Below are 22704 nucleotides of genomic sequence, written 5' to 3' on the forward strand. Positions count from 1 at the left end.
TTCATACTTTTAAACAAGCGCAGTCTCATACAATATTACTACTCAGTACTGATTTTGATACTCTACAATATTATTGTATAGTAATATTAAAGTGAAATAATCATTAAAACCTAGTTATGTCCGTTTCGTGCTTTTGTCAACTCAAAGTGGAAATAGATACAAATCAAATCAAATCAAATCAAATCGCATGGTTAGGGTATACAATATATATGACTGAAAATGTTCATAGTCAAAGACTAACTGTCTCGCACAATCGTTCCTCTGGTATTCAGTTTACCTGGTTGGCCAGGGAACGGTTCCAAACGTTGGGGTCCTTATCACCTTGTTTGCGACAAATCACACAACAGTATTAACAGTCGGCATGGGGACATATATGTAACTGGCCTTAAATGCACTGTTGTTCTAAATCAAAGTCGCGTGGGAGAGCGAGGCCACGAAATGGTTCATGTCCTGTGACGAATGACCTACACATGGGACCTTTTGCCCTATTCCTACCTACTTCTCATGGTCAAAATGGTGCTTTATAAGTGTCATAAATGTGATCTAGAATTTTCTTATGTATCACATGTTGTTCTACTTGATAGTGCTCTTAAACTATTAACTACCCGCCCCCCCCCCCACACACACACACACTTCATTCTCAAAACCCGGAGAATACCGCATGTGTTTCAAAATGTATATCATATCTCTAGGTCATTGTTTTTCAACCACTTTTTAATCAACGACAGCATTTTTTTTTTCTTTCCATTCTCCTACAATTCCTTTTACCATCCAAATCAAAATACATGGTATTCTAAAGCGTTTTTTTTTTATTACTCTAAGACTGAAATGAATAACCGTTGTCTGCTCATAACGATGGATTGAATTATCATAGGCTTGTCGAGTGATAATTCGATCTTCCATTCTTTAAGTCTGTTTTTGCATTAGTACTTATAGATGCTTATAAAAGTTTAATGTGAGTCTTGGCCACTCGTCTACAAAGAGAAAGGCAAAGCAATGAAGTCAGTGTCATTTCTTTCTAAGATTAACTTAATTTCTAATCAGAAATAATTACTATCTGATAATGAATAATTGAAACACTTTTGCAATCCATGCAGATATATCGTCTTTTTTAATTACGACATTCTGCCTCTAAGATTCCAAGAAAGAGAATGAGCAGGGATTGAATAGCCCATAGAAATTTGGTCGTTTTTCTCTTGTGCCGTAATACGCAAAATCTATAATAAAGCAATGAAGAAGTATTCTATGTAATCAAGCAATTATATATTTTTTTCTACATTTCAACAGTAGCAAAGTTAATGCGCCAAACAATTTCAGTATTGTGATACAGCAGGTATATGTCATGGTTTATTTAATGTGGCTGACATGATTATATGAACAGATTATCCACAAGTTTCAAATCGCCAATGATGTCAGAGAAGAGCCTAGTTTTAACTTTAGAAGTGAGAGCCATGATAGTATCACTTACTGTGTATGTCTGTTTGTTGTTTGTCTTTTGTTAACCTCTGTTTTATCTTTCTTTTTTCTCTCTCTCTTTCCAGACAATTCGACAAAAATTTCCTAACTTGACAACTCGGCGGCTTGGCACAAGAGGCCATTCAAAGTAAGTGTGTTGATGTAATCTTCACGTGCCGGTTAGAAGTCTCACATATTTAAGATTTCAATAGCAAATATTACATTGAAATCAGGACTTCCGCACATGAATGCAATTTGCGTTTCAGCTAAATATTTAGCAGTATTCGTGATTAATGTGTAAGTGTTACGGATGATTCCTTTGTTTCTCTGTGGGCATGGTGGGTTTGTATGTGTGTGTGTGTGCGTGTGTGTGTGTGTGTGAGTGATGTGTGTTGCAGAAGGACATGCTTCTATTGATTAATCTAGATTTTTTTTTTCCAATCTTTGGAAGGTGTAATGATGTACCTAAAAATGTGAAATCGTAACATTGTTGTTTTTGGTTTCTTTAAGCGTAAATTCCATTATTTCATTTTCGCAATTTCAAATTACACTTTTGCTTTTACTTACTGTTCACTGTCAATCAAGATATAAATATACTTAGATACACATTTTTGATGGACCGTATTGATCTGTCAAAATGTATAATCATCTTAGAGAGGTATAATTGTTATATTTTGTTGGCATAAGCTTAGCTCTCGGCCGTAATTTGTGACCATTTAAAATCAAGAATAATATCTATTTTTGTTTAGTCAAACACAAGACAAGGAACTTTCAACCTCTGGGTTGCTATTATTAAGTTGTGTGAGTCCGTAAATATCAGAATTTCCTTTGGATGCCTGATAAAATACAATGTTTGACGTCATTCGAGCGATAAGAAAACTCAAATGGTAACGCTATACGAATCGCCGTTCCAAAGTCTTATATTAATGAAGCCGAAAAGTAATGTCTTCGGTTGTTGTTGATAGCTTTATATTAAGGATGTTATCCATTGACATGGCGACTTCAAAATATAACGCAGGAATCAATTGGTCTGCGTCAAACAAGGTATTTTCCCACAGAAAAACAAATAGCGTCAATGCTATCCCGTGTTGTTTCACGAATTCCGCGATTATCAAACGAACGATGTCGGTACACCTTGGCGTAAGATAAGCGAGCCAGCACATAGCGTCCTGCTCAAGAAGATTCGGTCCTATATGCTTCAGATCTTACCAGTGTTGTTCATCTTTATAGTGATTATTCTTGTATAAATTATATGTGTACTTTGTGCTGCGCCGATGTGTCTTTGACATTTTTCTTTAACCCCCACGATCTGTTTGTTTGTTTGTTTGTTTGTCTGTTTGTTTGTTCACTCCTGGGATTGATTTTGTGTAATTGTCTTCAGAAGAAATATCTGTAAAATCAGTGTTAAAATTCATACATGTTCCACTGAAGAATGTCTACAATGATACTGGTTGTCGGAAAAAAAAAATGGCCAAAAGAAAACAAAATGGGATTGGAATGTTATAAGACAAATTATATAATATGTCGATTTTTTGCGTATATTTTTCTTCGAATAAGTAAGTAGAGAAGAAGAAAAAAAATAACCTGGAAGAAAAAATTCCACTCTTTTCAGGCAATAATCCAAAATGTAGGGCAAAACCAGTTGTGTAAATGAAAGAAAAAGAGTATAAATATACGTACATCTTAATGTGCATCATAAAGACACCTTGGTGTAATAGCACGTGGGCATAATAAAGACATATTGGTTTTAGTAATAGCACGTGGGACACCTTTTTTCAGAGTAGACGAAATTTTAGGAGTTTGAGAGCGGTGAGATGAAAGAGGTCTTGATTAATGAGTGGAGAGCACTACGTCTGCCTATAAAACATCGTGGTCTGAGCACAGAAGCTCGTTAAACGCCAGCTTAGCTTACCAATTGTTCGATCATTGTTGTGAACATGGATGGTATAACCCGCATCTAACGGTCCTGAGGATTCGGCAATCCCAAATATAAGACATTTTGACTGCAGAACAAAGATAAGACCAGACCAGGAATCTTTGGAGTAAGAAAAAGGGTTGTGGTTTGTTTGATGTCATCATTTCTAAGAAAAAAAAAATGTCTTGCATTTTACAACTGCTGTCTACATTGTTTGTGCTGATTCTATTTCGCACGAATACCATAATGACGTTATTAATCACGAATGGGATCTTTGTGCTCATTCGGACTTCATTCACAAAGTTTACGTTTGTATATTTTCAAATTCTTGTACTTGACGGATATTGCCAAGAAATTTGTTTTCTGCTGATCATGAGTTAATGTCAGTCCGAAGTATGTCCATAAAGAGACTAAAATGATCTTCCTAATTTTTGTTTCCTTGTTTATTTGTTTGTTTGTTTGTTTGTTTGTTTTTTGTCCCATTGTATATTCACTTATATAATTACGTATTACGTGGGCGTCTCGCTACGTATGAGCGTCTCTATTTTAATATACTTGTCGCTGCCTGTGTTTGTCCTAAAATCATTGGCAAAGCGCACACACAAACACGCACGCACACATAATGATAGTGAAATAGATACAGGATATGAGCATAAATACAGGATATTTCGGCTTACGATAGATCTGAGCCCCCACACGACAAACCCACTCCCCCGCACTCGCGTCTGCCAGATAAGGCGGGACGCCCGACCTCGTAAACACTGATACACCTGAACCGAACGAGCAAACAATATACTTCTTTCTGTCTGTGCGATACCTTTGGCGGTCAACCACTGTGTAATGAAGATCACCTCTTTGATGAATTCTTTTCATCTATATGCAAACACAAACAACCCAGTAGATATATAGCTATGTCCATACGTGCGTGTGCTTGCGTGCATGTACGCATATATATGCATTACTAAATAAATTCATAAATATGCATTAAATGAGAAATATATATACGCCTTCTTATACACACGGTACAACTCGGCTACAAATGTGATTTTACAGTAGCGGGACGGTATACATTCGGTATATTGATATCGTCTTTCATCATCAGTTACCTTCACACAACAACGCACCCACAAACTAGCTGGCGATGCAGCTTCCTCCTCTCTACTGCTCCCAGGCTGTGGAATAGGCTCCCTCCTCTTCTGAAATCATCACCAACACTGGATTACTTCAAACACAGTGTTTTGAAGGCCTAACTATTTTGACGCCCCTATATATGCACTGGATTGTACTGTCGCTGCCTGGTAATTTTGTATTTATCTCCTATAGCGACCAGGGATGACATCTCATTGCGATTTGTATCCAGTGGACAAGGCGCTCTAAAAATATCAACTATCATTATCATATTATCATTTCTGTGAAAACAAAATGTATATTTCCTCGACTTCTCATTGGCATATGTTAATAGGTGATTTACTTTCCCCACCCCCCCCCCCCTTTCTGAGGGAGAAAATATTGCATTCTTTTATTCCACCTCTGTTACATCACGAACTGATTTGTTTTTTTTTTTCTTATCCACAGAAGACGGCGCGTGGATTATTAACCAAAACTTCAAGAATTCATATCTTTTCAACGGATTGTCCAATTTCCCTAAAAAGTCACCAATGTGTTTTACTAATACCGCTGCATTTCCTGAATCCACAAATCATATCTAGGGTCAACTCCCCTTTTGGTAGGGCAGATAAGCAGAGCAAATGTGCAAATTTTGTCTTTGAAACTTTTTTCAAGTGTTAATAGATTCCAAAGGATTTATTTTAAGATTGGGAGCTAAAGTCTGATTTGACCTCTGATGACCTCGAGAGGTCAATAACCTTTAAATATCTGAATATTGATGTTTTGCGTCATTGGTTAATGATAAACACAGTAATACATACCGTATGTCCCCCCCAAAAAATTACAACGGTACCCTCCACAATGATAGCTTTAAGAATAGAGAATCGATCCAAATACAATTTCAGGGTATGAAACTGTAACTCATTGCCAACATCTTGCAGAAAACCCCATTCAATTTGCTTCAATGGTCAAAGAGATATTTCTCTGTGACCGCTTAGCCAAATCGAATGGGGTTTTCTGCAAAATAGAGCTAAGATGTTATATTCTAAGACCCTGAAGTAGCATTTAGACAGTTTAATCATATTGGGTGTTATTGAGGCGAAAATCTGATTGTAATTTTTTGGGGGGACATACTGTACAGTAAACTAAAAATGTATTTTGTCACATTGACATTGTCTTCACATCCCAAGAGCACTGGCAGGTTTCTAACTTTGACCTCCGATGACCAAGAAAGGTCATTAACCGCATAATTTCAGAATATTGATATTCTGTTTTGGTGCCATTTATGACTGATTAAAATAGTAATGATGTACACATGTACTAAATAAAAAAATTCTTTAATCTTGCAGATACCATTACTATGGCATTGGGATTAAGGAAACCAGTGCCTACTACCACACAGTGTACTCCACCAAAGGATTAACGAGGTAAGATCATTTGTAACCATGATGTTGTTAACTTCAATCCGTCTATTTAAGCCATAAAGTTCCAAAAATACATTTCAGTGGTTTGATGCTTTATTTCTTTTTCGTACTTATACGTGTTATTCATCGTTAGTGTTTCTGAAATGATGAAGAATAATTCCTCTACTGCTCAAATGTTTGAGTCAGTTGCAATTTTTTTTTTCGAACATTTTTCAATCGTAAGATTTGTAACTGTTGATTCAATTGGCAACATATTTCAAAAGATTACATTTCTCACTTGTTTCTCAATTGGCAAACCTCCGTGATTTTCTTTCTGGTTCAACACAGATTTAAATTACATTGACCAGTTCAGTCTTATATTCCAGTACATAAGTCACGCATTGAAATTCCAAGGAGCTATCGTAATCATGATAATGACAAGGTAAAAATGTTAGTAATTGTTTTCTGCTGCTCCTGCATGATGTATACTTACACTGTATGTACAGTCTAGTAACTGCCTTTTTTCTTCGATAAAGATGTTAATAGATTATATTACACTGCTGTACAAAAAAGTTGAAATAGCACGAGGCAAAAGGCCAGTGCAAATAATATACGATTAATTGTATGATTTACATATCATACACACAAATGCACATGTAGATACACATAAACAAATGATAATGTTTTAATTATCATGAAATTAATGGGAGTTGAAATAGCGCTATGTAGTAAGGAATATGAAGGGAACCTGCATGCAGAAATTGCAGAGCTCGTACAAAGAAAGGTGTGCAATGGAGGATTCAGAAAAAAGGGGGTTGTAAATAAAAAAAGTTGTTATTACGAAATCCGAAATCATTTCCTTTCTCCCCCTTTTTGTATATCTACAGATTTTCTGGGGCGCGACTGAAGAATGAGGTAAGAATGATGAAGTCTGCTTAATAACTTTGTTTATTTTGAAACTGTCTTTCTTTTTAGACAAGTATTGAGAGCGAATTACCAAGTCATCGAACTTGAGAAAGAAGATATCAATTTCTATTACGTGACTTACAAGAATAAGAGTACCATCATGATCTTCACACATTTGAGAGTCCTTCTAACCGTTATTCAATCAGTATGTATCCTTTAGGTCAATGATCATACGGTTATTGTGTGACGCAGAGAGAGAAAAAAAAAGTAGAAAAAGAGTAATATCAAGGAATGAAGTAACACCTCGAAGATCAAACAGAACTCAGAGTCTAATAAAGTTTGCGCGATTAAAATCACCGCCGTTCACAACGCGCAAAAGAAAGAACAAAACAAAACAAAACAAACGTCCACATGATAGAGCGCTGTCGTATAGGTAGATCTGGAGGTTTCCCTGGGCGCAATATGTCTCGTTTATACGAACTACACCCCATGCAATATCAAGTGCATACGTATAGCTCTGTTGACCAAAGTCCTTACAAAGCTGGTATTATCGGAGCGCCGACAAACAAAGACGCCGAGAGCTCCGGCTATGCAGCGGAGCCAGTCAGCGGTGGTATGCCTCAAGAGCGTGGCAGCTAAAACGGATGAATGGTAGTGGAGTCTCGAGTGGTTGTAATTTAGCCGTGTCCGCTAAATTGTTTTACTCGCCGCCTGTTCAGTTAATGTGGCCGAAAGGGAGAGTACCATAGTGTCGTATACTGTAAAATCCTTGCACAAACGCATTCCTACCACCTTTTCATGTAAAAGCATGAATTAATCTCATTGCAAGGATCACCTGCCATTTTAGTGATTTATTATAGTGCGGGGCAGCAAATATGTCGGATAATGTGTCAATGCTTGCTGTCACTGCCACACTGTAATCATTCAGGGATGTATGTGTGTTTTGATGGTGATGTTCCAATACTCTTAATGTTGTACTTTATCTCCTTCGGACCTTCTTTCTGCATTGCTTTTGTACCTAAATTATGGTGTACAAAGTGGTATATGAAATGCAATATATGGAAAGGTATATAAAATGTTTGACCGCAGAACGGCTAACGCGGCATTTTAACCATTTTTTTCTGTATTATAAGTAAAGTCCACTGGAAAAAACCCAATGAAACCTTTCCCGTGTTATTTCCTTTTAACATAACAAGGAATATTATTGAAGTTTTAATTTGGAATGTAAAAATATAAGTTGTTTTCTATGTTTATAGTAAATATCTCAAATATAGCAACTCTTCATATGTATCATGTATGTCCGCGTATGTGTGTACAGATTATATATACATCTTTGTATAATATTATGTTTTAGCTATTTATCTATTTACGTAGGCCTACATGTGTATACATGATAGGCCTATGTATAATAACTGGAAAAATAGATATCATCACTTGGAGAGCCAAAAAAAAAAAAATTGAGGCTATAAAGTTCCCAATGAAATAGAAATGCCCAAGAATCCTCTAAAATTATCTTTAACCACCATCAAAAACTAGTCACCTGTTCCTTATACCACTACGCACCTACGAAATACAGTAAATAGATAACAACGAGCAAACAAACAACAAGAGAAACTGTAGAATAGTTATCAAAGTTTCTTTGCTGAAGTAAAGAAAAAAAAAAACATCCTGAACCAAAAAACACTTCCTTGAAGGGTGAAGTTACACAAGATGTGTGACAATCGAGAATTGGAAGAGAAGTTGTTATCCAGGCATTTCTCGAGAAATGCTGTTCATAATAAGAGGGGAGTACTGTATTCCTTAGAGCGTATCTATCTTCTCTCCTTCTGAAACATGTAAAAAAAAAGATATATATTATCTTCTCTCTCTCTCTCTCTCTGTCATATCTCTATCTATCTATCTATCTATCTATCTATCTATCTATCTATTTATCTATCTATCTATCTATCTATCTATCTATCTATCTATCTATTGTAGTGCACCTATCTATCTATTTATCTATCTATGCATCTATCTATCTATTGTAGTGTACCTATCTATCTATTTATCTATCTGTGCATCTATCTATTTATCTATCTATCTATCTATCTATCTATCTATCTATTGTAGTGCACCTATCTATCTATTTATCTATCTATGCATCTATCTATCTATCTATTGTAGTGTACCTATCTATCTTTTTATCTATCTATGCATCTATCTATCTGTTTATCTATCTATCTATCTATCTATCTATCTATCTATCTATCTATCTATCTAAGTGTACCTATCTATCTATGCATCTATCTATCTATCTATCTATCTATCTATCTATCTATCTATCTATCTATCTATCTATCTATCTACATGATCTATCTATCTACCTATCATTCTATCTCCCTCCTCTGCCTTTCTCCCTCCGATATCTCTTTTCTGCTTTCTCTCTCTCTCTCTCTCTCTCTCTCTCTGGGTATCTCTATATCTATCTCTCTTAATCATCGATATTCAACGACCATACAGTTCGATGATCATAGTAATGTGTTTCATAATGGCTGGTAGTGTACATCAGCTGTGCAGAGATGACTGATGGCGAGACATCGTTGTCCCCTAGAGACAAGCCAGTGATCCCTACCAGAAATGTCATGGGGAATATCGTGGTTTCTAGCAACTCCATGTTAGTCTGGTTGCTACGATAATAGCAGGTCTGTGGCTGCTAGGTCTCTTTGCAGCAGTATCCCGTACCAAGCAACGCAATACCGCCTGCCCTTTTGCTATGTGCATTTGTTTTGGAAAGCGCGTTGAGGAAAGCGGCGCGCTTTCGCTGAACGCTGCGGGAGCTACGCAACGTCCACTGTGATGCTGCCCGGTTTAAGCCCAGCAACGGAGTGGCGCCACTTGCTGTCTGTGACTGGGGAAGGGAAATGATGCTTTATAGGCCCATTGTATACAACGTGCATCACATCTCGTTGTAGCTGGGATGTGGGGTCGTTTGGTCTCAAAGCTTTGCAGCCGAATGCTGCGCTGTCACGCTGATTCACGCTGATATTCAGCCAGAGTAACTGTTACTCGGCAGACAAGGGACGTTAGTGTTTATTGTCCAATAATCTAATTAGACAAGTCATGCAGTCAAAACACGTGGATAATAAACTTCATCGTGTCAAAACTTGTGTACGTATACAAAGGAATGCAAACAGAATTAATGACAACTTCTAAATTGTAATATACATTGTGTTCGATAGAAAAAAAAATACACATTGTAATTTCTGACTAATTTCCAACAGAAACAAAATCATTAAAGCTTTCATTTACTCCATATTGCGTTCTATTAAAGACAACACTTTACTGAGGAGATGCGAAGAAATATGCAAACTTGTCATTTTCTGGTCAAATACCCAGTCTCTTGTTGAGTAAAGATGGGGCATTTAATGTTTCAAAACACAATAGATGATAGCATAGTGTATCTTTGTCTGTTTGGAGCATTGACATCTGAGTTCCTTTTTTAATTCCACGAACATTTGCCGGGGTCCTTCCATGAAAATTATCTTGAATATTACTGAAAAATAGCACACAAAAACCACGTTTTGGTTACTAAATAAAGCAGAGTTGAAATTTTACTGATGTATTGTGATGTTTTACTTTAAACATCAATAGCATAAATAAAGTAATCTTGGTGCCATATTGGAATCATTATCTCATTCCAAATACTACATTTATAAAGGGCAGCACACACATAATTTTGGTTCGTTAGTGGAAAATGGAAATGAATCAAACCATGCTGGATTCTTATGTTAGCGTAAAAGAGCCCAATTGATAGCAAGTTTTCTATTCTCAAGGCAGTAATAATTTTGAAGGACATCTACGGGTTCTTTTTTTAAAAAGATAGATAAGTATGAATTATAGTATAGAGTGATTCATGTCAACACAAGTTCGATAATTGTTTACCTAAACTTGCATTTTCAATTCCAATTTGACGCATGACTTTTAATGATAGTTAGTGATGTATTTTACGCAGGTGCGTCTGCCTCTTTTCAAGCACAGGTGTGCAGTTGCAAATTTCGTGGTCAACTGAATCAATACTGATTGCTAGCATCATCTATTGGTTGGCAGATTTAATTCTGAATTATCGCTATATTCACAACAATGAAAAAGAACGATTGGGGGGAAAACGCTTCGATCAGCCGCCTGTCAGTATCTTTTTTATCATGCACTCACAACACATTTAATCAACACTCAATTGGAAAATGACACAATATTAAAATGTAATTGGTATTCTGTTGAAATAAAAAGGGCTTTCTCCCAAGGTTTGCCTTATTCACAAAGGTGACCTGCTTTTATGTTCAGTAATAATGTGGGTGGCGAACTCATTACGGCAGTTATAAAGGTAACAAGTGGCGAATGGCGCCATTTTATCCACTTTTCCATTAACTCAAAAGAGGCGTTTTTTTTTTCCATTTTCCCCTTTTTGGATTTACTTGCTCGTGTTTTAGATACAAGTGAGTAACTATATGCGCTCTCGTCAATCCTTTCTCTTTCTTTCTCGTCCTCTTTCCTTCTCTCCCTCCCTTTCTCTCTTCCTCTGTCTCTCTTTGATATCATATATATATATATATATATATATATATATATATTATATATATATATATTTGCGATTAAAGGTCAAGAAAAATAAAGAGAATAATAAGAACATTTTTGCTTCTTTTGACCATAACTTAAGAAATATACCTGTATATGTAGTGACCAATATATCATTTAAAAGGTATTATTTTGTGCTTTATGACAGAGATCGTGCTTCAAAATCTTCAATAATGGACTTATCGGTTTTTGCAAACAAACTCTTCATATATACCATTATATCTACCATCCATATATACCATATATCATATTATCTGATATCATTATTATGAAATGAAGAGCTTGCTTCCAAAAGGCGATAAATCCATCCTTTTTCAATGGATTTAGCGCCTTTTGGAAGCAAGCTCTTCAAATAATGTGTGGGTGTGTCGAGATGTGTGTATGACGTCAGCATTTTAACTATAACTCATAATAGGTTGAGTTGCTGATACCAAGAAATTGTGTGGTTTTCTTTTTTTAATTGCGTTTTCAGGCGTGTTCCTTTAGTGCCGATGATAGCTCGTTTCCTGAGGATCATATATTCTTCAGAAACAAAACGTTATGGCTGTCAACAACATGATATTCAAGGAATAATATTACTGTCTGTTTATTGAGGTTTTCAGAATGAAAAAGAAAATAGAAAGAGAGTATTATAGAGAGAGAGAGAGAGAGAAGGAGAGAGGAAGAGAAAAGGGGAGAAGAGAAAAATTACAAGACTGAGAACGCGGACGTAAAATAATCCTTTATTGGGATATTCATCTTCGCGTGTGCAAACATGCCGGGCCTCCTAATGAATGGTTGTAAATTAGCGGCATTTTGTCTGAAGGTGCTTCGCCGCGGCTGAGTAATGGGCTCCTTCCAAGCGAGCCGTTCCAGCTAGTTTGCCGCCTTGTCGTCGGGGTTGCGTTGCTAAGTCTACCGGGGCGATACCGGTATGCATTCCCCCTATCGGAGCAAAAGCGTCTTGATATGAAAAGGAGGGGAGCGATATTAAAACACTATCCGTCAACAGGACACGTAGAGTTGCATCAAAAAACACTCGACGGCGATGAATCTAGATGGAAATCCAACTCGATGGATCAACAAGATAACAGAAAGGATGGGAAAAGACCGTCCGGTTATTGATTTACGATGTTCTTCGACTTATTCTCGAGTCCTTCTCAAACTTTTCCAAATATTTTTGAGGCCAGTATTATGAGGACTTCTTTCTTGTATGACAGAAACAGTATTAATAACCTTTTGTTTAATTCATTGAGCACGTTCAAAAAAAAAAAAAAACAGACAAAAAATGATAAATTGCGAAGGACCTTCGGAAGGGTGTTAGCGATGTGATTAAATCTCTCTATATCAGAAAATATTTATATCAAAAATGTATAATTTTGGCATCTCTTCACTGTAATAGAAATGTTGCTAGAAACACGATAAAGCGGAAATTTAAGCACACCCTGCGTCTTATTTGCGGACTAGAAAAAAAAATAGAATCACCCAAACAAGGACAAAATTCATCCAAAGTTTTCACGTCAGTCGCAAAGTCCTTAGATAAGAGTAATTGCACGATTCTATCAAACGCAAGTTGAAAGTATTAACACCTTTGTTTGCACTGATGAAAATGTGAAAAGTATGATGTTTTGTCGATATCAATATATTTTACCGCTGTCAGAATACAATGAGCTTTGTCTTAATTCCTTAAGTAAAACAAAAATGTGTAATGTGTCTTGAACTGCATTCTAATTCGTGGACTGCATGCAGATGGATTAATGTTAACGGTGTTGAAAACAACACATCCCTGCTGGAAAGAACACAGTGTGTCACAGTGTTTCATAATGCGTTCACAAAGTCGACTATGTGAAAACGGTCGAATTTAATGATGTGAAGATGATTCCACACTGTGGTGTGGTTTTGTTACAGAGAGTTCACATAGTGATGCTCTGTTTCACACTGTGCATTGATGATTCAGAATGTGTTCACTTTGTTAAAGGGTTTGTACAGTATTGGTGGAGATACCACTTATGAAACGTTACAGAGCATACAGATCTTAGAGGAATTCAAAGTTGATTTGATGAAAATCGGTTTTGAAATAAGTGAGATATCCACAAACAAAGTAAAACAAAGCAATCCTAATAAAAGGTGGGTCCCACCTTTTGTTTGCATCAAATCGTTTTGGATATCTCAGCCGTTTCAAAACCAATTTTCATCAAATAAACGATGAATTCCTCTCGGAATGACATGCTCTTCCGTATTTCATAAGATCTTTTTCATTATCTCACAAAGAAAGTTAGAAACCTGAAGCCAGGTCTCAACCTGAACTACGCTATCCCTTTAATACGCCCAAATTAAAGGTGTGAAGAGATTTCACACTGTGTTCACAATTTGTTCACAATGTGTTCACACTGTGTTTCACATTGCTTTTCACACTGTGAGACATCGTGCACTTTCCAGCAGGAATGTGTCACATTACGATCGGTGGAAAAGAGCACAACAACCTGTCAATTCAGGGAGGGGTGACTGCATCGTCTCACCTCCCTTGTCAATTTCAGGGTGTGATTCAAGTTCCCCTGCCTGGAACTAACGTCATGAACGTGCCCAAGGTCTAATCGTTTGGAAAGGACTTAAAACTAACAGGAATTCCAAGATTCCATACCAGCCTTTATAGGAAAACAAAATTAAATGATGAGACAATTACATTTAGGTTGCGTGAAAAATGCTAGTGTATATTAACGGATAATCTTCTCCACTGATATCATAATTATTCCCTTTTCTCCTCCTTCATTTTTCTTTTCTGCAAATTCACCACTAAGATGAAAAAAAAAATCCAAAACGTGTAGGTCGTTCGTTATGTTGATTACAATGGTTAATCATCACATTTTCTGTTACCTTTATGTCGTGATCATCAGTTACCTTTAATGTAAAGCCACCGGAAAACATTTGTTTGTTTGGTGGGTTTTTTTGGTTTTTTTTTTTGTTTTTTTGTTCACAATCTCCAGGATAAGTAAAGACGACATTGGAAAAAATGTAGTACAAGGAATAGTTCGTAGAAACGGGTATCTCGCAACGTAGAGGAAGAGGAAGAAAAACACAAACCAGGAATTATAAGCAGATCTTTAAACACGTTCTCGATGGTGATTAATGACCGTGTGCATCAGGGCAAGAAATTGCGAGTAAACGCTAGCTCTCTCTTTACACACGTGGCTTTTAAGTAGATGATTTCAGAGTTTTTCCTGTTTTGTTTTAATTTTTCCGTCAGTCGGGTGTGTCCTTTTCACGAGAGATGACAGGTTAAAAGATGGATCGGTAGATAACATTTTTTTTTAAAGAATCTAGTATGCATATATATTTTTTTTTATCTGCTCCTGCTGTTAAACATCTATTCCCCCGTCGTCATCACAATCTTCATCCTCCTTTTTCTGTTTCTTCTGCTTCTTCATCCCACCTCTCCTCCTCCTCCCCCTCCTCCTCCTCCTCCTCCTCCTCCTCCTCCTCCTCCTCCTCCACCTCCTCATCCTTCTCCTCCTCCCCTCCCCCTCCTCCTCCTCCTCCCCCTCCTCATCCTCATCCTCCTCCTCCCCCTCATCCTCCTCCTCTCCCTCCTCCTCCTCCTCCTCCTCCTCGTGCTCCATCTTCCTTTGGATCAATCTCTGATACCGTGAGGGAGAAGAAAAGGTCACTTAAAATGAGCATTGACCACGACTACAACCAAAGGGACTATTATCTTTCCTCTGTGCTTTAATCATATTGATATATTCTATTGGTATCTTTATATTCATGACGACACACACACAAAACCCACCCATACATAATAAAATAATAAGGCCTATATAGAGACACCATAAGAGAGAGAGAGAGAGAGAGATGTACATATACGCATATATATATAATACTTTATATTAAATGGGTTAGTAAAATACCGGTTAGTGATTGGCTAAACACAGTCACGTGATGGAGGAACATTCGTTATGATTGCCCATGGGCGAACATTTTTTGTAATGTTCTCCCATGGGAAAACACTTTCACGTAACAAATGAGAGAAGGCCTAGGACCGCGCGCGCACAGTGCATTTGGCTCTGCGCGAGCGAGCGATCGAGTGCGTAATTGTGCTGGTGGTTGACGTTGACGTATTTGACGTATTTGACTAACCCATATAATATAACAGATGATGACTTTTGTTGTCGGGAACATGTACCAAAAGTTCCATCCTCAGGGTTTGAAATGCTATTTCGGGAGGCTGTAAGTCCCACGACTTCGTCTCGCGACTTATTAACCTCCCTCAATAGCATTTCAAACCCTTCGGGTGGAACATTCGGTATGTTCCCTCCCCCGCCAGTCATCATCTATGTATTCTATCTAGATAGATGTTGATGTAATTTCTTAGATTAACGAGTATTCGTGGGATGTTTTATCACTTCGAGACATATACAATACTGTACGCATACGCCCTATGAAATAAGAACGTATAGTGTTTGCAAGCAGACAGAATGGATCAATTGTTTCAAGCAACATCTCAGAAAAGAAGAGGAGAATTAAGGAGAAAAATCGAGGGAAGCAGTGAGAAAAAAAAAAGTCCTGATATGGGTTATCGTGGTTAAAGTGATTCAGGGTTAATGCAGATGCATCTCCACGCTCCACAACGCACTCACCGGAGGAGCTGAAGTGTAGGAAACACCAGAACACGTTGTATTACCCTCCTTCCGAGTGCTATTCATCAACTGGCGGAGTAGCCTACTCACGCCCCGATAGAGGCACGGCGAGCACTCAACACGAGCATCAGGCTTCTCCCGTAAATGGCCTGCAATATGGCGCGATTTCTCGCTCGCTCGGCGAGCGCGTCGAAACAAAACGCAACGGGTCAAACTGTACGCCACATCTCGCATTTCAGCTACACACATACAAGTGGAAGTACTAGCACGACTAGCATTGTTGTTGCTAATCTACCAAGATCGGTCGTAAATTCCCCCTTGACGCATGATATATTATGTGTTTGCTCCTGATGATGTATGTAAATGCCCTTAACATCATTCATGATTAATGTTGTCCTAGTTGTCCTTTCGTGGATATAATACTTTAAAAAAAATAAATAACACAACCCTTTTTCTTTTCTTTTTCGTCTTTAAGTGGGCAGGAGTTTACAAAGAAGATGGCGATAGTGGTGGTGGAAGGAAAAATGCCCAAGATTATGAAGCGAATCCAAATTTGAAACGGTGGAAAGTGAAAAAAAAAAAATATTGAATATAGTATATGCTAATTTTCTTTAATCGAGAAACTATAAAGAGGATATTGTGTATCCTACAAGCTTGGCTTTTTAGTGGAAACTCTTTTCCATCGTTCTGATTACTTCTTGTCTTTATTACAACGGCAAAGTGTGCAGTGTTCTTTTTTTTTCGCTATAAAACCATTCGTGCATATATTTTGTATTATGCTTAATGATCTGTCCTTCACAACAGTGATGAAAGCCGAATTGGCACATAATACTGCTTTGTATCATGTATTTTTTCTTGATGGAAAAATAAATAATTGAATTGAAAAAGTATAATACATGATAGACATGTCGAAGCGTGCCCTTTGATGCAGCATTTCTGATGTTGTTAGCGACCCCTAACCATTAATGCTTAATGCGGTAATTTTCTATATATATGTATATTACGATGTTGAGAGTAACAACTTTTGCGCCTTATGATATAGTCTCTCTGATTTTATCTATTCGCAGGGCGGGTTCACTCGAAAGTACTCGTTATCGTCGAAGACGGGTACTCTCCTGCCGGACTTTCCCCACGCGCAGCAGATGGCTCTCCCGTACGCCGTGTCGCCTGAACGGGTAAAATAGGGAGATCCTCCTTCATTATTTCTTCCCTACCCCCCCCCCCCCCTCTCTCTCTCTTTTCCCTTTTTTCCCTCCCTTTCTCTTTTCTCTCTTATACAACACACAAGTACACACTTTCTCTGTTACTTCGTTTCTCTATATCCTTTTCCTCTTATATGTTTAGATAGAATGCACATTGTATGACAGAGTTCAATACAAGTACTAAACGTATCATGTGTAGTGTATTTAGTGCAGTTTAGGCAAAATAAGATGAATGTCATATTCAAAGTTGTTGTTTTTTTTTTCAACGTAAGGTCATTGTCGATGATAAAGAGAGATGAAATCTTTACAATAACTGCACTTGTTACATAACAAGGACTGATATTGAAGGTATATTCCATAATCATCATATTTCAGTTGTGTTCTGCATTTTTGAGCAGCGTCAATCTCAAGTTGATTAAAGTGGATGACTCTACTTAAATTGCATTGAAGCTCTTCATATAATAAACATATCAATTCGATAATCTACCTATTGCTTTGCCCTCTGCGATTTAAAGTGTGTGTACAGTTCTGGTCGAGGTGAGGATCTAGCTTTTAACATTTTGCGAGATATTCAGAAACCACTGTATGAGATGGCAAAGAGCATGCAGTTCTATAAGGGGTATCAAAGTTTATTCGATGAAAATCGGTTTTGAAATGGCTGAGATATCCAAAAACAAGGTGAAACAAAGAGATCCTAATAAAGTTGTGGCATGTCGCCTTTTATTATCAGCACTTTTTATTGATATCTCAGCCATTTGAAAACCAATTTTCATCAAATAAACGTTGAATCCTTCTTAAAATTACATGTTCTTTCATATTTCATGAGGCTTTTCATTATCTCACTTAGGAATGTTCAAAACATGAATCCCCACCTCAACCAGTACTGTACAGTCCCTTTAATAGACAATGATGGACATACGTGCACTCACACTTTCCCCAATCCAAGAGAGAGAATAGGAAACCCCTTCTGCCCCATTAAAAAAAAAATATATATATATATATATATAAAATGTATGTATGGAATTCTGGATCCAGCTTTAGGGAGACTTTTTGTATATAGGTAAGTGTAATGTCAGAAGTAAAGCAGGCGATTGAATGGGTTCTAACATTGATGAAAATTTTAGGGGTACACAACTTTACTGTCTCCTAAAGGTCCATGTGTCTCCTTGATAAAGTAATTATAGTATGTCTCCTTAAAGGACAAGTTCACCCTCATAAACATAAGGATTGAGAGAATGTAGCAATATTAGTAGAACACATTATTGAAAGTTTGAGGAAAATCGGACAATCCGTTCAAAAGTTATGAATTTTTGAAGGCTTTGTGCAGTAACCGCTGGATGAGAAGACTACTGCAGTGTATGAATAACTTAGATGTCACATGCGTACAACAATATAAGGAAAAAATAAAGAGAATTTCACAAAATTTCATCTTTTGAAAAAAAGTACACATTCCCTTGACTCGTTACCAACATAATTATGTTATGGGTAATATTATTCCCCTGCCTTTAGAATGAGGCAAGTTAAGTGGTCTTTTATTACGCGAAAAAAGTGAAAACATGTTGAATTTTCTTTACATTTTCTTTATACTGTTGTACGCGCTATGACTCACAAGCTGTAGTATTCTCCTCATCCAGCAGTTCCAACACAAAAATTTTAAAAATTCATAACTTTTGCATCGATTGTCCAATTTTCCTCAAAGTTTCACTGATGTGTTCTACTTATATTGCTGCATTCTCTCAATCCTTATGTTAATGAAGGTGAGCTTGTCCTTTAAAACTGAACCCATAAAGTCATATAGTATACATGGCAATATTTTTATGTAATTTATGTCCAACGTCATATGAGAGACTTTAATATATTTTCATCTTTCTTTCCCGCATTGTATCTCTTTTCCCCTCTGCCATAGGTCGAGACACTGCTAGTGATGTACAAGACGCACTCCCAGTGTATTTTGGACACTGTGATCAACTCAAGTTTTGACGAGGTATACGCTTATAGAGGGATCTTCATCAACAAGTGAATGATCGGTCAAAACAAAATTTTCGCATGATTTCGCGTGAATAACAAAAATGATAATAATAAACGGTCTTCAAACTTTTGTGTGTGTGTGTGTGTGTGTGGTTTTTTTTTTTTAGGGGGTGCATTTAATGCCATATTAGGAGTTGATACAGTTTCATCACTACCCAAGGCAAGTAATGCTCTTCGACATGACACAATGATACTCATAAATATTTTGAAGATATTCTTTGCCTTTTAGGAGTACTACCGCAAGATATCATTGCTAAATACAAGATGAAAAGGCCTGTGGTGATGATAATACGTGCTGTATAAGCACCATACTGTATAATAATCATTCCATATTAATTATATCCTTTCATTTTATGTAACGATATTTTGGAGGTATTTCTATTCATTTGGCGGTCACTGCAGGAAGCAATTACACACATTGTTAGACAAAGATGTTCTGACACACACACACACACACACACACACACACACACACACACACACACACACACACACACACACACATATTATAATGTACAAAGCAGTGTATGATATATTGTGTGTTCATGCACGTCACTCATTCCAGTATACACCTTCGCTTTGCGAAGTCTTTTTTCTGATCGTTTACATAGATTATACATATACCCGTGCTTCCTTGCTCATACACACTCCCTCCCCTCTCTCCCATTCTATCTATCTATCTATCTGTCCATCTATCTATCCATCTATCTATCTATCCGTCTATCTATCTGTCTATTTATCTTTCTATCTATCTCTCTCTCTCTATTATGCCTTTTATCTGTTTCTATCTCTTTCTCTATCTTAATGTCTCTTTTCTTTTCTATCAGATCCAGAACTTTCTGCTTCACTTCTGGCAAGGCATGCCCGATCATCTACAGCCGTTGCTCGATAACCCAGTGGTGATCGATCTGATCTGTATCTGCGATTCGATACTATACAAAACGGTGATCGATATTCTCATACCAGCGACAATGCAAGAAATGCCTGAGAGGTAGGGACAGGGCAACGTAATACATACTTGTTGAATTCTTGTTTTATTCAACAGTTGTTTAACTATTTTCATAGTCGCATATTAGCATGTGTACTGTATTATACTAGTACATCATCTACAAAATAATGCATATTTGGTACAAATAGCGAATACATGCTATGTATTACACAATGATTATGTATCTATGTATGCCTTACTCTGACGAGTTTGAATGCAAAAATGGATATACGTCATTTTTTTTTTTATTATTATAGTGAAGTCATCATCAAAACCTATAGAGAAACTTAAATCTCTTCAATGATAGTGCACTTGTTACATAACGCGATAACATAGCTATGCAATTTATTATCATAATTAGTTTCGTTATCACATAACATCTGAAATTGTGTGTGTGTGTGTGTGTGTGTGTGTGTGTGTTCATAAACATGAAATTATTGAATAGGGTGTATCGAACATTATGCTGTTTCTAACTTCATAAGATTCTACGCCAATTGATTGTTCCTTTCGTTGTTATTCGCTTCTCTCACAATAGCTTGCTTACTGACATCCGACACTTCACCAGGCAATGGGAAATATGGATGACGTCATCTTTAGAAAACCTTCCCGATAGCCTCAAGGAGAGTAAGATTACTGTGGCTAGACGCTTTGTCCAGTCGCTTAAGCGGCAGTCGTCCTTTCTTCATCTCGCTCAGGTGAGTAGCATTATAATGGTAGAATGCTATATAAATGACAATAGCTGTTAAATGCACGGTCACAACATGCATACTCCAAGGACAGGACGCAAAACTCTTGAAACTCCTTGAGCAGTAAGAAAATGTATCGTACAAGCATTGTCCAAGAGATCAGAAAAACGTTTTTCGAATGACTCGAAAAAAAAAGGGAATTGGTATTTCACAAGTTTGTTTTTTTTTTTTCAAATTATTATTATTATTATTATTTTGACTCCTTGGGTTGTTGGGAGTACAGTGGAGTTACTAGACAAAGGCGTAACGAATGTTTACACGAATACCTGAAATACAATCAGCAATAACTCATACTAAACTCTATGTCTCCACATTTTGTTTAGTGTTTTATTTTGGTGACAAGGCATTTTACAAGAGCCATTTCTTTTCTCTTTAAATTCTTAATCTTTCAACAAACTATTGATTAAATTAAATTTTAGCCGACCTTGTTTTTGTTCTAGCGGGCAAAAGAACGTCAACACGACTGCTAATTATGGTATGGTAATTTCTTACCAAGTGTATAGCCTTTCAGTATAGCCTGTCCGATAACTCTTCCCTCAGTATAACCCAGGCACATTAGACATCTACTCGAAAAAGAGGAACGTAGTAAGTAAAATTATCTTGTCTGAAGATAAATGAGGCACAGGGTTGGATTCGAACCTGCCATCTCCAGTTTACAACTCCAGACTCGTATGCACTATAATAGGGTACTTAACTAATTGCTGAAAGAAAATGAAGGCACTCCTATTTTCTCATCTCCGCAGACCTCCCGTCCGGTGCTCTTCGACCAGCAGCTCGTCGACCAAATGATCGGCGACCTGGAAAAGGTCGACCTCGGATCGATCGGTTCGCAGGCCATGTTGAGTGTCAGTCAGGACGATACGGACTCGGAGCTGAACACGGAATGTAAGTCACTCGCACTCCAGCACAAACCCATACGATTTTATCTTAACACTCGGTGAAGTCGAGATATAAGTATTAGTCTGGTGTAATGTTATGATTTAGAATAAAAATATCACAACGCAACATTGACACTAGATGATTTTCAACATGTCAGCGAAGATATTCACAAACAGAAAATGGCTGAGAAACTATAACGACAACTGCATTTAAGATGCAATAGATAGGCGATATAATATCTACATTAACATCCCGCCAACATTCATTATTACATCTGTGTGATGAATATATTATTTGTTTCGGTTTCTTTGAATTCCATCAACACCCTATTTAGTTTCTTTTGAATTACTGCGCTGAGCCACATAAGGCAAAATAACTTCATGACAGTTAGGTCTTACAGAAAAAAACAAACAAACCAAACAAACATTTCTACAGATATGAGTTTGACAGAGACAGGAAGACTGGTACAAATCCCATTAGGTATCATTCATCATCAATATTTACAATACTGTACTGCAATCACGAATGCATCTAACTTTCTGACTCATTATGGAGATAGATGAAGACTATGCATAATTAGGCATTACACTTTTCCTTTTTTTTTTTCGTTTATCATTAAGGTAGTTCAGTCATTTATATTAATTATTTGTTTCCACAGTCCTGAACGAGTTTAAAGAGTTGTTGAAGAAACAAGCAACAGTGGAAGCTTTCACTGAGTGGCTGGACCAGGTCGTGGAGTCAAAGGTCATCAAGGTAATCATAATGTCACTACATGCATCCAAGCTGTCACAATGTACCAGTTTAAAGGCACACGGACCCGGAACTCAAGAGAGCGCTGTGGATGGCGCGAT

General features: G+C 37.1%; 1 protein-coding gene across 1 annotated transcript in view; it reads left to right on the plus strand.

Annotated features, from left to right (window-relative positions):
- Nucleotides 1–22704, plus strand: part of LOC140246642 (DNA-binding protein RFX6-like) — a 39195-nt gene that overhangs the window by 10823 nt on the left and 5668 nt on the right. Inside the window, exons 4-12 of the mRNA XM_072325984.1 lie at nt 1542–1603; nt 5827–5904; nt 6768–6795; nt 17078–17185; nt 19119–19196; nt 20068–20231; nt 20764–20923; nt 21718–21859; nt 22512–22606. Coding sequence (XP_072182085.1) covers nt 1542–1603; nt 5827–5904; nt 6768–6795; nt 17078–17185; nt 19119–19196; nt 20068–20231; nt 20764–20923; nt 21718–21859; nt 22512–22606 — 915 coding nt within the window. The remainder of the gene's footprint in view (nt 1–1541; nt 1604–5826; nt 5905–6767; nt 6796–17077; nt 17186–19118; nt 19197–20067; nt 20232–20763; nt 20924–21717; nt 21860–22511; nt 22607–22704) is intronic.

The sequence above is a fragment of the Diadema setosum genome, chromosome 3 (genome assembly GCF_964275005.1).
Source record: "Diadema setosum chromosome 3, eeDiaSeto1, whole genome shotgun sequence".
Lineage (NCBI taxonomy): Eukaryota > Metazoa > Echinodermata > Echinoidea > Diadematoida > Diadematidae > Diadema > Diadema setosum.